We start from the raw sequence: 12,084 nt of genomic DNA on the forward strand, positions 1-12,084 counted from the left end.
TTTTTTCCGACCACTCCACAACACTGGAAGTTTCTCACCTTTACCCACAATGCTCAGGGAACAATCATCTCTTTGCATGGTTGTTGATGTGTTTAACAATTGCTACCAAACCATTGTGCTGCTGTACAAACCAAGTGAAAAACATACCATAGCTAGAATTTATCTAATTATTTGTTTTCCAATAACAATTGATTAAAAAAACACCAAGACACCTTATCAATAGTAACAGCCACACCATTGAAAAGATGTGCATGTTTAATCACATTGAAGAACTGCCAAATGATTCAGGAGGTTACAGATTATTATTATTTCTTTACATAAAAACTTTCAGGAGCTACCAGGAACACCACATATCATTAAGACATCAAACTCCAGAATCGTCATATCAGACCAGCCCTTCCCAAGTCTCTCATTGACTCACAAAAAAAATTGTAAAAAAAAAAGTTAGGATTAGACCCAATCATGTCCACAATGAAAAAAAGAAAAGGCTAGCACTTATTGTTCTCTCAACCACCAACATGTTCTATGTGGCTTGGCTTCTTGTGCCCCCCTCCCCAAAGAAGTCTGTCGTTCAAAGGAAATGTACAAGTTATCAGGAGGCTGAAGTTCACCTTTAGTTCAGAGCAAAGTCTGGAGGTGGCCTGGCGTTTAGACGCTATGCTCACAGTCTAATAACGCATAATGGGATCTGGGGTGTTTTAGTATCTGCAGGTAAGCGGATCCTTCTGGGTTAAGGGGCACACACAGTCATATATGTATTGGCAACATACAATCAATAGAAAGATCAAACTCTACATATGTCCTCAATGCCAGATTCTTCTTATAATAGGCCGACGTGATTTTTGTCAACCTGTAACAACTGTTCGTTCACGTCTTGATGGCAGAACTAGATACAACCTCTGAGCGAAGTGCCAATTTTCAGTCTCGTTCCTATGTACTGCTTTTCAGTCCATCTCATGTCACAAGATCCACTTGATTACCCGAAGATCAAGAATGCATTCTAAAGAGATCTCCCCATGATTAACAGAGGAGATCAAGACTGTTGAATTCTATAAAAGAGATCTCCCCTTGATTACCAGAGCACGATCAAGACTGTTGTATTTTAAAGAAATCTTTTGTCATCTTCAAAAAGTAATCTTGAAGCGTGGATCGACTGGCTGCTTGGTTGGGAAAGGGCAGAGATACTTTTCTGCGCAAGATTCACACATGAAATGGAGAGCATCATCATGGCACTTCAAAAATACCTGTAGACTCATACACACAGATCAGTAGTCAAAAGGGTCGATGCAAGGTGAAAACATAGCTACAATGAAGTACAATTAGAACATAAAATATCACCATAATGAATTTGGTTCATATCTAACTGGTAAGATGTTTAATCTTCTGACCTGTTCTTGGAAGATTCCTATGCATGACACATGGGGGAGGCAAAACACATTCAGACCAGCATGAATGTGTGACGAGTCAGACAAACACTACTCATAGTTGATAGTGAAACAGGAACTCCAATAAATGAGGGAAGTAATGACCGCAAACAACAAAATCAAATATTTTCTTCTACCGATTTCCTCCTTCAGTGAGCGTGTCTCCAGCAAAGGCCATCCGTCATTTTGGGATTTGCCCATTGCTCAGGGATGCCAAAAGTACACTGGGTCTGAAAAAGGTGCATAAAACATCTATTGCACAAAAGTTTTGGTTGCAGAACAACCTAAAACTAGCATTTCAATTTCTCTCGTCTCTCTGTCCAGTCTACTGACCCCAATAGGGACCGTTTCAAAGCACCATAATTTTGCTTGCTTAGAATTTTTTCTTCATATTGATCTCATTATTAAATATCACTGTACTTTTTAAACAAGTCAATATCTAATGTTGGTGTGTGTGTCTGTGCAGTTTGTCACATCTCTGTGCCATTGGGTGCTTGTATGCGTTTGGACATGTTTTATATTTCCTGCAAAATAATTGACAATCTCTTCTCCACTGGCCTTGCAGTCTGTTCCAGTGCAGGAGGAGCCAACAGGCAGTAGGAACAGTTAACTACTGTTAATGCACTTCCTAAAACAGAAAGCAAAGAAAGAGAATCTAAAAAAAAAAGGAAACCAAGAAAAAAAATCAAATGAATGTGTGTCCTTTCTAACAGAGACAAATGAACAAGCAAAGTAACAGCATAGAAAAGATGAGATCTGTGAAAGCCAGTTGCAGGAATAGGGCACTTCTTGGAGTCAGTTCTCTGTTCTGCGATGATGCGCATTTGCGTTTTTAGGTTCTGCCGCCGGTCGGTCAGTAAGTCACACATGGGCCGCTTGGCATCCCCTCCCCTCCACCATTTTGTAGGCCTGCTCTAAATAGCAGATGATGGCAGCTTAGTTAGCTGGGAGTGTCAGTGTTCACTGTTAATCTGTAGAAAGTAGAGCCTGGCTACTGGTTCCTCACAGTTCTGGGTCCATTGGTCCTTTGTCCCCTCCAAGTCCCACCCACAGAGTCACTGCACACCGCCAAAGTGCTGTCCAGCATCGGGTCACCTCTATATGCTCCTATGGGAAGTTCAAGCCTCCTTCAAACCACCACGGCGCACACACACACAGTGATCGACAGACAAGGTAAAACGGGCATGTGGTCAGCATAAACTAACCCCCTCAATTCGCAGGTGCTCATTTGTGTCCATTTGCCCACTGCCCCACACTCTAGGAACACAAGGTCTTATTTCTCACTTATGGAAGTGTACGTGTTCACTATATTTCTTGGAGTCTCTCTTTTGGAGTCACTGTGTGTGAGTGGGCCAGAGTGGGGTCATGAACGGACGTCATAGCTACATTGGGTGGGGTGGGAGTTCTCCCCTCTGTGCTGTAACTAGGTTGGGGCATGGGGACTGTGTGTGTTTAGGGGTGGAGGGGCGGGTGGTACTGGGAGGAAGCAAGCCTGGGGCTGGAGGGTGGATGGCTGGGGGGCTCAACTGGCTGAGGCATGGGACATGAGGTCCTCCAGAGCCTTGTCCTGGTTGTTGTTGTGCAGCAGCAGCACCTCCTTGATGGTGTCCTTCTCAAAGCCCATCTCACAGAACCGCGTCATCAGCGATAGGAACTCCAAGGCCTGAGGAAATCATGAAAAATATGCATTGTAATTTGGAATTCTTGTTACGGACTATTTATGTACAATTTAACTGAAAAATCAAATAAACAAAGATTGTTAAAAACATTTCAGAAGAATGTTGGAGGAGAGCAGTAGATGCTTGGTGCATCCAAGTTCAGGGAAAACTGGAAGTGAATCCAACCTTAGGCCAATCGACATTTGTGTTCAAACACATCACAGATAAGAGTTGATAGCTGGCTATTAGCATCTTTGTTTCTGCATGTTGAGTGCATCTGTATAAACATGCACATCTCGGTGTGTGTGAGTGAGTGAGTGAGACTGTGGGTGGACTCACCTTCTCTTCAGAGTTCTGGAACATATCTAAGCACTCCTCTATGGCACTAGGATCAAATCCCCGCTCACAAAGACGCGCGTGAGTAAACAGGTACTCCAGCACCTGGGTCACAGGATGACAGATATTGTTGCTCTTTAAGCCCAGACTTTATCTGCTAGCTAAGGGACTGAATCGACATTTACAGAATGGTTACCTGAAGGAAAATGGGGGAGGGTCTTGTATTTTGTAATTTATGAAATTTCTGTTTTAGAATTAGTTGCTTATTAGGCTATATAGATGTGTGCCTGATGCCACCCCTCATCTCTGATTCGCCGCTGGGTGCGCAATACAAGTGCGCCTATAGGCTATTTAGTGTGGTCTCAATGAAATTATCCATAGCCTATAGGCTACGAAGTGCATGCTCAGAGAAGCACAGAACAAAGTTATAATATTTCTAAGATACAGTGCCTTCAGAAAGTATTCACACCCCTTGACTTATTTCACATTGTTGTTTTACAGCCTAAATATCTAAATAGGTTTTTCCCCCTCACCCATCTACACACACAATATCCCGTAATGACAAAGTGAAAACTTTGTCATTATGTTTGCTAAATGAGTGAAAATGAAATACAGAAATGTCATTTAAATAAGTATTCAAACCCCTTTGCAATGATGCTCCAAATTGAGCTCAGGTGCATCCAATTTCCTTTGATGATCCTTGAGACGGCACTACAACTTGATTGGAATCCACCTGTGGCCAATTCAATTCTTTGGACATGATTTAGAAAGAAACACCTGTCTATTTAAGGTCCCACATTTGACAGTGCATGTCAGAGCAGAAACTATACCAAGTCCATACATATTTGAGATATAATTGTGATGAGGCATATTTGAGGAAGGGTATAAAACAATTGAGTGTTGAAAGTTTTAGTGGTCTCCATTTGGAAATGGGAAAAAAATATGGAACTACCCAGACTCTGCCAAGAGCTGGCCTTCCGACCAAACTGAGAAACTGTGCGAGGAGGAGCTTGGTCAGCGAGGTGACCAAAAACTCAATGACCACTCTGACAGAACTACAGAGTTCCTTGGCTGAGATGTGAGAACCTGCCAGAAGAACGATAGTCTCCACAGCACTTCACCAATCTGGGCATTATGGGAGTGGCCACTCCTGAGAAAAAGTCATATGACAGCACGTCTGGAGTTTGCAAAAAGGCACATGGAAGACTCTGAGCATAAGGCAAAATATTGTGGTCTGATGAGACCAACATTTTACTCTTTGGCCTAAATGCAAAGCGCTGTCTGGACAAAACCAGGCACAGCTCATCACCCATCTAACACCATCCCAATTATGAAGCATGGTGGTGGCAGCATCATGCTATTGCAGGGTTTCCCATACTCTGTCCTCGGGACCACAAGGGGTACACTTATTTATCCCAGGCATTTTTCTCACCCACGTACTATAAATCTTATGACTCACTTTTGAGACATGCTACTATTTAGCAATTTCTTCAGTGTACTTGAAAGTGCATATGGGGGTTATACATCTCAAATTCTTTGGAAGACTATTCCGAAAAAAGGACAGCAGAGTATAAAAAGTTGAATTCCCCATACCATTATTAAAATGTAAAAATAACGTCAGTTACACTCTTTTTAGTGGAATAGTTACGGTTATCCCAAACCAAGTTAAAGTAGTTATAGGTACCATACTGTGGACAATCTTAAGTACAAGACAATTTCATTTGAGAGACTCTCTCCTCCACTTTGAGCCATCTGAGGCATTCAAAGTGGGAATGGTCAAGAGTATGTGCTGAAAGTTTAAGAACAATCCTGACTAATTTGATCGGAGATGTCTGCAGTTTATTTTTAATTATCTTGGGGGCACTAGATAACGATGGAGATAACCATCTGACAGGGGAGAGCATGGCACAAGAAGTTATTTAGCACACATCCAAGATAATTAACTGCCTATTTTGCTGTGACTATGGTCACCTACTACCCCTTCTTCCCTTAAAATCAGGGGATTCCCTCAGTTTCACCTTGGACCCTTACAAGATGGGTCCAATAAGTGACAGCTTATGGTAATATAGCCATTTACTGACATTCAGAAGTTAAGCACTCAGGGCTTCCTCAACCATATTTTTGTCAAACAGTGCAGAATCATCTGCATAGGGGAAAAGGTCACATGTTCAAGCAGTTTTCAGATCATTTATATTCAACAGAACTGGATCCAGCACACACCCTTCCGGCACACTGCAGTTCAAGATTTTTGGGTTTAGACAGGGTCCCATCCATATCCACCATCTGTTTTCTTCCTATGAGAAACATAGATCTACAATAACCATACCACAAAATTTCCCTCCAGATGTGGTCAGTCAGATACATTGCATTCAGACAGAATTCAGACCCCTTGACTTCTTCCACATTGTTACATTACAGCCTTATTCTAAAATATATGTTTTTATTCCCCTCAATCTAAACACAATACCCCATAATGACAAAGCAAAAACAGGTTTTTAGAAATTTTTGCAAATGTATTAAAGGGTCAAACTTAAATCACATTTGCATAGCATTCAGACCTTTTACTCTGTACTTCGTTGAAGAACCTTTGGCAGCGATTACAGCCTCGAGTCTTCTTGGGTATGACGCTACAAGTTTTGGACACCTGTATTTGGGGAGTTTCTCCCATTCTTCTCTGCAGATCCTCTCAATCTTTGTCAGGTTGGATGGGAAAAGTCGCTGCACACATATTTTCAGGTCTCTGCAGAGATGTTCGATCGGGTTCAAGTCCGAGCTCTAGCTGGGCCACTCAAGGACATTCAGATACTTGTCCCGAAGCCACTCCTGCGTTGTCTTGGCTGTGTGCTTAGGGTCGTTGTACTGTTGGAACCATCGCCCCAATCCGAGGTCCTGGGCCCCCTGGAGCAGGTTTTCATCAAGGATCTCTGTACGTTGCTCTGTTCATCTTTCCCTCAATCCTGACTAATCTCCCAGTCCCCACAGCATGACGCTGCCACCATCATGCTTCACCGTAGGGATGGTGCTTGGTTTCCTCCAGACGTAACGCTTGGCATTCAGGCCAAGGAGTTCAATCTTGGTTTCATCAGACCAGAGAATCTTGTTGATCATGGTCTGAGAGTCTTTACCTGCCTTTTGGCAAACTCCAAGTGGTCTGTCATATGCATTTTACTGAGGAGTGGCTTCCTTCTAGCCACTCTACCATAAAGGCCTGATTGGAGTGCTGCAGCGATGATTGTGGAGATTCTCCTTCTGGAAAATTCTCCAGAGGAGCTCTGTCAAAGTGACCATCGGGTTCTTGGTCACCTCCCTGACCAAGGCCCTTCTCCCCCAATTGCTCAGTTTGGCTGGGTGGCCAGCTCTTGGAAGAGTCTTGGTGATTCCAAACTTCTTCCATCTAAGAATGATGGAGGCACTGTGTTCTTGGGGACCTTCAATGCAGTTGAACATTTTTGCTACCCTTCCCCAGGTCTGTGCCGCAACACAATCCTGTCTCGGAGCTCTACGGACAATTCCTTTGTGTCTCAAAGGGTCTGAATAATTATGTAAATAAGGTTTCTGTTTTTTTTAAACATTTTCAAATATTTCTAAAAAACCTGTTTTCGCTTTGTCGTTATGTGGTATTGTGTGTAGCATGAGATTCTTTTTTTATTTTTATATTTCAGTTTGTAATGTAGAAAAATGTGGATAAAGTCAAGGTGTCTGAATACTTTCCGAATGCACTGTATAGTAGGCAAGTGTCGGTGGAATGGGATTTCCTGAAGCCAGATTGGAGCTCATATAGTAGATATTGTAAGGAAATATGACTCAATCTGCTCAATCTTTTCCATGAACTTCGATAAAATACACAGGATTGAGACCGATCATAGAAACTAAATCAGCCTAACTTACTCCCCTTTTTATACAAAAGAATGACCCTTGCAAGTTATAGTTCACTGGGAAAAATCCCGAGTTCAATAGACAGATTTACAAAATGTGAGTTACTCAGGGGGTGAGATAATTACTGTAGCATCCCTTAAATCTGTCAGGAATGTTGTCAAGGCTAGTTGCTTTGGAATAGTCAAGTTCTTTCCGCTTCTCACAGCTGACAGATGCTTTTTTCAATTGAAGAGGTATCTACTTGAATCCCCTGCAGTGAGTAAAACTGCTGGACTTGACTCTCCCCATAACCGGATTGACCAAGTAACTTGCTAACTAATGTAATAGCTATACCCAAGACGACTCAAAGCGGTTATCACCGCCAAAGATGCTTCTTCAAAGTATTGACTCAGAGATGTGAAATTAGATTTCTGTATTTCATTTTCAATACACTTGCAAATAAATCCCAAAACACATTTGCACTGTCATTATGGGGTAATGTGTGTGAATCATTTTAAGCCATTTGGAATTCAGGCTGTAACAACAAAATGTGGAATAAGTCAAGGAGTATGAATACTTTCTAAAGGCACTGTACATACATAAAAAAAAGGTAGGTATGTAGTGACTAGGCAACACGATAGATAATAATGGGTGTTATTGTTTGAATTATTTGCACAAACAAGTATTTCGCTACACCCGCAATAACATCTGTTAATTAAATATGTGACCAATAAAAAATTGATTTGATTCGCATCTGTTATCCTCAAGTCTAAGAAGCAGTAAATCTGTTGCATGTGCGCTATGCTTCCTGTTAAGTTTTGTTTTTGCATCTTTTACTTCCGGTCTTGAACATCAGGTCCAAACAGCTGAAAATACAATATTTTTGGTTAAGGAAACTATTTTACACTGGTTTAGACTGTACAATTATTTTCTACACTATACTTACTGTTTTTGTCACAAACCGAAATTAGGCAAACTATTAGAATTTTAGCAACTAGGAAATGGCGGAGCGATTTCTGCATAGTGCATCTTTAATACATTTTGAATTCAGGCTGTAATACAACAAAATGTGGAATAAATCAAGGGGTATGAATACTTTCTGAAGGCACTGTATGTGACTGTATGTGACTCCCACCTAGCCATCATAACTCCAGGTAAAAAATAATAAATTTAAACAACCTCCCAAACGTAATTTAAAAAAATATATTTTCACATCACGATCCCCCAGGTACTGTAAAAAAAAGAAAAAAAGTGCACATTCTCCTTCCTTCACTAAATTACCTCAACATGTTTGACCACAAATAACAATAATTGTAGTGACCCTGTGTTTATAAAACGAGGATATCGACTTTGCCTTTTCAGCATACTTTTGTGGCACAGTCGCAGGGCTACGGGCCAGAAAGTTGAGGGTTCGCCAATTACCAGACAAGCTCGCTCTCCCTGCCTGTCATTAAACTACGATCAGTTTTTTTTTCAACACCACAATCAAATAGATTACGTTAATCTCTACAGACAGAAAATACATCCCTCCCTACCTTGTATCCAGTATTGAAGGTTTGGCTAGAAAATTGTAACAGAGGTCCCTTTTCATTCATCAAATGGCATGACAGGTGCACAGTTTGGCTGCTAGAATTATATTTTGGACGAATGTGCACAGATAGGCTATTTCAAAGGTCTGCTGTAGGCTAATCAGATACAAACATTGTGACTGGTTGTGTTTATTACACATAAAAAGGTATACATTTTAAACATGAAAAATAAATATTTAGGCTATATTGAAGTGTTAGGTTCTAGGTGTGCGAGGAATAGCCACTTGGATCGCAGGACACAGAACAGAGAGTGAGTTGAGCTTTCCTGAATAATTGGGTATGCTGAGAGCATATGTGGCCACATTATTATAGGTTGACTTGGGAGAATAATCAGCTGCAACACACAGCAGATCGCAGTATCAGAATTAAAAAAATTAACTGCCAGACTGGCCTGCTAATGTGCCATTCCGATATTAAAATGCAATTTAATTTCCGTTTACAGCCAAGAGTATAATTTTGTACTCACTTGAATACAACAACGCAAATATTCACTGCATTGTGGTGTTGTAGGCTAGTCTACATAATATTTTTGGGGGGGAAATAAAAGTATCAATGGGGGAGCTTTTTGAACTGTCTGTCTCATGTTTTCACTTTATATTGAAAATTGGTGCAGCTTTTAATGATTTTGTGTGTAGTATGATTTCTAGTTAGCCTATTGCAGATCTGGACAAACGATCCACCTACACTATTGTCACTATGAATGGTGGATAGAGGGCAGGATAAACCATTCGACTGGTAGACTACATTGAACTGTGGTGTAGTTAGCGCGCAGAAAAGTCAACCCTGAAAAAAGGGGGAAGGTAAACCATGAAATAAAAGCACTATCCCTCCATGCCTCAATATATAAAGAAACTCAACCCCCCCCCGAGTGATGCTTGAAGATGGGTATCCAAATAAAGCTAGCAGGAAAACTACCATAAACATCCACTGCATATCACTACATTGTTAGCTAATGTTTATTCACCATTAACAAGCCCCTAACATGTCTGTTGTGTCCGATGCCATCATAGTGTTGAGGGTGGCATTAAACCAAGGTGGTGGATGGTGTCGAGACAAAAAATGCTACATAAATTCAAATAGATTTATTCACAACCACCATCCCCATTTTGTTGCCTGGTGGACTTCTAAAGCCACATGTTGTGAACACACACAATCACATAACGCAGGCACCTGATGATTTCAGAGTCAACCATGGGGGCAATGGGCAGTGAGTGAGTGAGTGACTTCAGAATCAAATAGAACATTTCTTTATAATAGATCTCTATGGAGAAATGGGCTTAGGCTGCTGTGGCCTGGAGGAGGGAGATCGGAGGGGCGCACCTGGTCCACGTTCTGGCCTCGCCTCTGCATGGCCCGCAGGACCCCTTCGTAAGAGTAGCCCATGGACACTATGGTCTCCACACATTGCCGTTCACTGGGGGACAGGCTGAGCAGTGCCCCGCTGCACGGGAGAGGGGGAGGACCTGCATTTATCTATGGAGGGAGAGAGTTTTTGTAGAGTCATATCTGTAGAAGGGTAAAAAAAAAAATATATACATCTTCCTCTTGTTCATAAAACCTCAAAGCCTTTGAGAAGTTTCAGAGAATTAAGCAAAACATTCAGTAATTGAAACTAAGCAAGGCATGTGTGTGCGTGTGCAAAGCTCACCTGCTTTGGTGCCCCATTTTGGGTTTGTTGGGTATGACTGGGTGGCTCCTCTCTCTTCTGCTGGGGTGCCGGCGGGCTGCCGTTGGGTAGGCTACGTGGTACAGGGGCCAGACAGTAGGAGTCAAAGGTTGAGTCCCCGGGGTCTGACAGCTTGGGGAAGGTCAGCGAGCGGATGTTGCAGGGCCGGTCAGGGTCCATTGTCTGTCCCCGAGCCAGATCCCCGGCCCTGTCCATGTCCTGTAGCACCACAAGCCCGTTGGGTTTGTGGGCAAAGACCGTTTTGGCTGGAAGGCTGGTGGCGGGGAGTTGGGGTGGAGGGGTGCTGCCTCGAGATGCTGGCCTGAGTTGGGGTGCCTCAGGTGGGGATGGAGTCTGTGGCTGGGGCTGGCTCTGGAGGATGTTGCGCAGCTCCTCCCTATCGTCCAGTGTCTTGAGCTCCAGCTTGTCGAAGGGGTCCTCCTCGCGCTCAAAGTCAGCCAGGTTAAGGTACTGTGGGGTCGGGATGCTGGGAGCGGTCTGCCTGGCTGGGGCAGGCAGAGGGGTGAGAATAGCATTGTGGCGCAAGCTGGCCATCAGCGGGTTCATTGCAGGTGGGAGAGCGTCCTGCTCCTCGGCAGGGCATGGTCTCTTCCCCCCGCAGGCCGATCCCCTGTCAGGGTCCTGGGCAGGGGGCGAGTGCTCCCTGCTCTCTAGCTCCGCCCTGGCCACCTCTGCAGCCCGGGCCTCAGCCAGCTCCGCCCCCCAGCGCACGCTCCGCCTCTCCAGGGAGAAATCATACTGCAGTGCCCAGAGAAGAGGGAAGAGAGAACCGCCGGGACTAGTTAGTGAGCAGCAGCAGACATGGGATCAAAGGAATGGAGATTAATCAATCCAGCTGAATCTGGTCAAGTCATGAGCAGTGGTGTAAAGTACTTAAGTAGTACTTTAAAGTATCTTTACTAAAGTAGTTATTGGGGTATCTGTGCTTTACTATTTATATTTTTGTGAACTTCTACTTCACTACATTCCTAAAGAAAACAATGTACTTTTTACTCCATAGATTTTCCCTGACACACAAAAGTACTTGTTACATTTTGACAGGAAAATGGTCCAATTCACACACTTATCAAGAGAACATCCCTGGTCATCTACTGCCTCTGATCTGGCGGACTCACCAAACACTTAGTTTGTAAATTATGTCTGAGTGTTGGAGTGTGCCCCTGGCTATCTGTCAAATTTGTGCCGTCTGGTTTGTGACAAGTGTGAAAATGTCTTCATGTTTAAACTTCCATTTGTTTATTGGTTTTCCATTAAAACAATAGAATTCACAATGCAGCTGCACTGCTGTCAGCAATGGTTTGGGTCTCACAGTGCATCCCTTTCAGATGGTTAAGCATTGCAACAGTACTACCATTACCGTACTTCAATTCCACCTCACAAAGTTCGCATTTCTTTCTCATTTAAACTTCTCAAAAGTATTGCTGCGTGATCTGAAAAGTCAGTCAATTGATAAACAATACTCTTAGAAATGTTTCTTTAATTTACAATCTGTAGAAACTATGAGAAAAGGCAGGTTCAGAACTTTGGTGAAACAC

At 42.7% G+C, this 12,084-nt stretch overlaps 1 protein-coding gene across 1 annotated transcript in view; it reads right to left on the minus strand.

The window, feature by feature from the left end:
* Positions 1-213: 213 nt before the first annotated feature.
* The window catches only part of LOC115142749 (ubiquitin-associated protein 1-like), a 39,143-nt gene continuing 27,272 nt past the window's right edge, over positions 214-12,084 (minus strand). Inside the window, exons 4-7 of the mRNA XM_029682427.2 lie at positions 10,511-11,287; positions 10,183-10,335; positions 3,422-3,523; positions 214-3,087 (exon numbers count right to left, since the gene is read on the minus strand). Of these exons, the coding sequence (XP_029538287.2) occupies positions 2,947-3,087; positions 3,422-3,523; positions 10,183-10,335; positions 10,511-11,287 (1,173 nt within the window). The 3' untranslated portion in view covers positions 214-2,946. The remainder of the gene's footprint in view (positions 3,088-3,421; positions 3,524-10,182; positions 10,336-10,510; positions 11,288-12,084) is intronic.

Source organism: Oncorhynchus nerka, linkage group LG15 (genome assembly GCF_034236695.1).
Source record: "Oncorhynchus nerka isolate Pitt River linkage group LG15, Oner_Uvic_2.0, whole genome shotgun sequence".
NCBI classification, from domain to species: Eukaryota; Metazoa; Chordata; class Actinopteri; order Salmoniformes; family Salmonidae; genus Oncorhynchus; species Oncorhynchus nerka.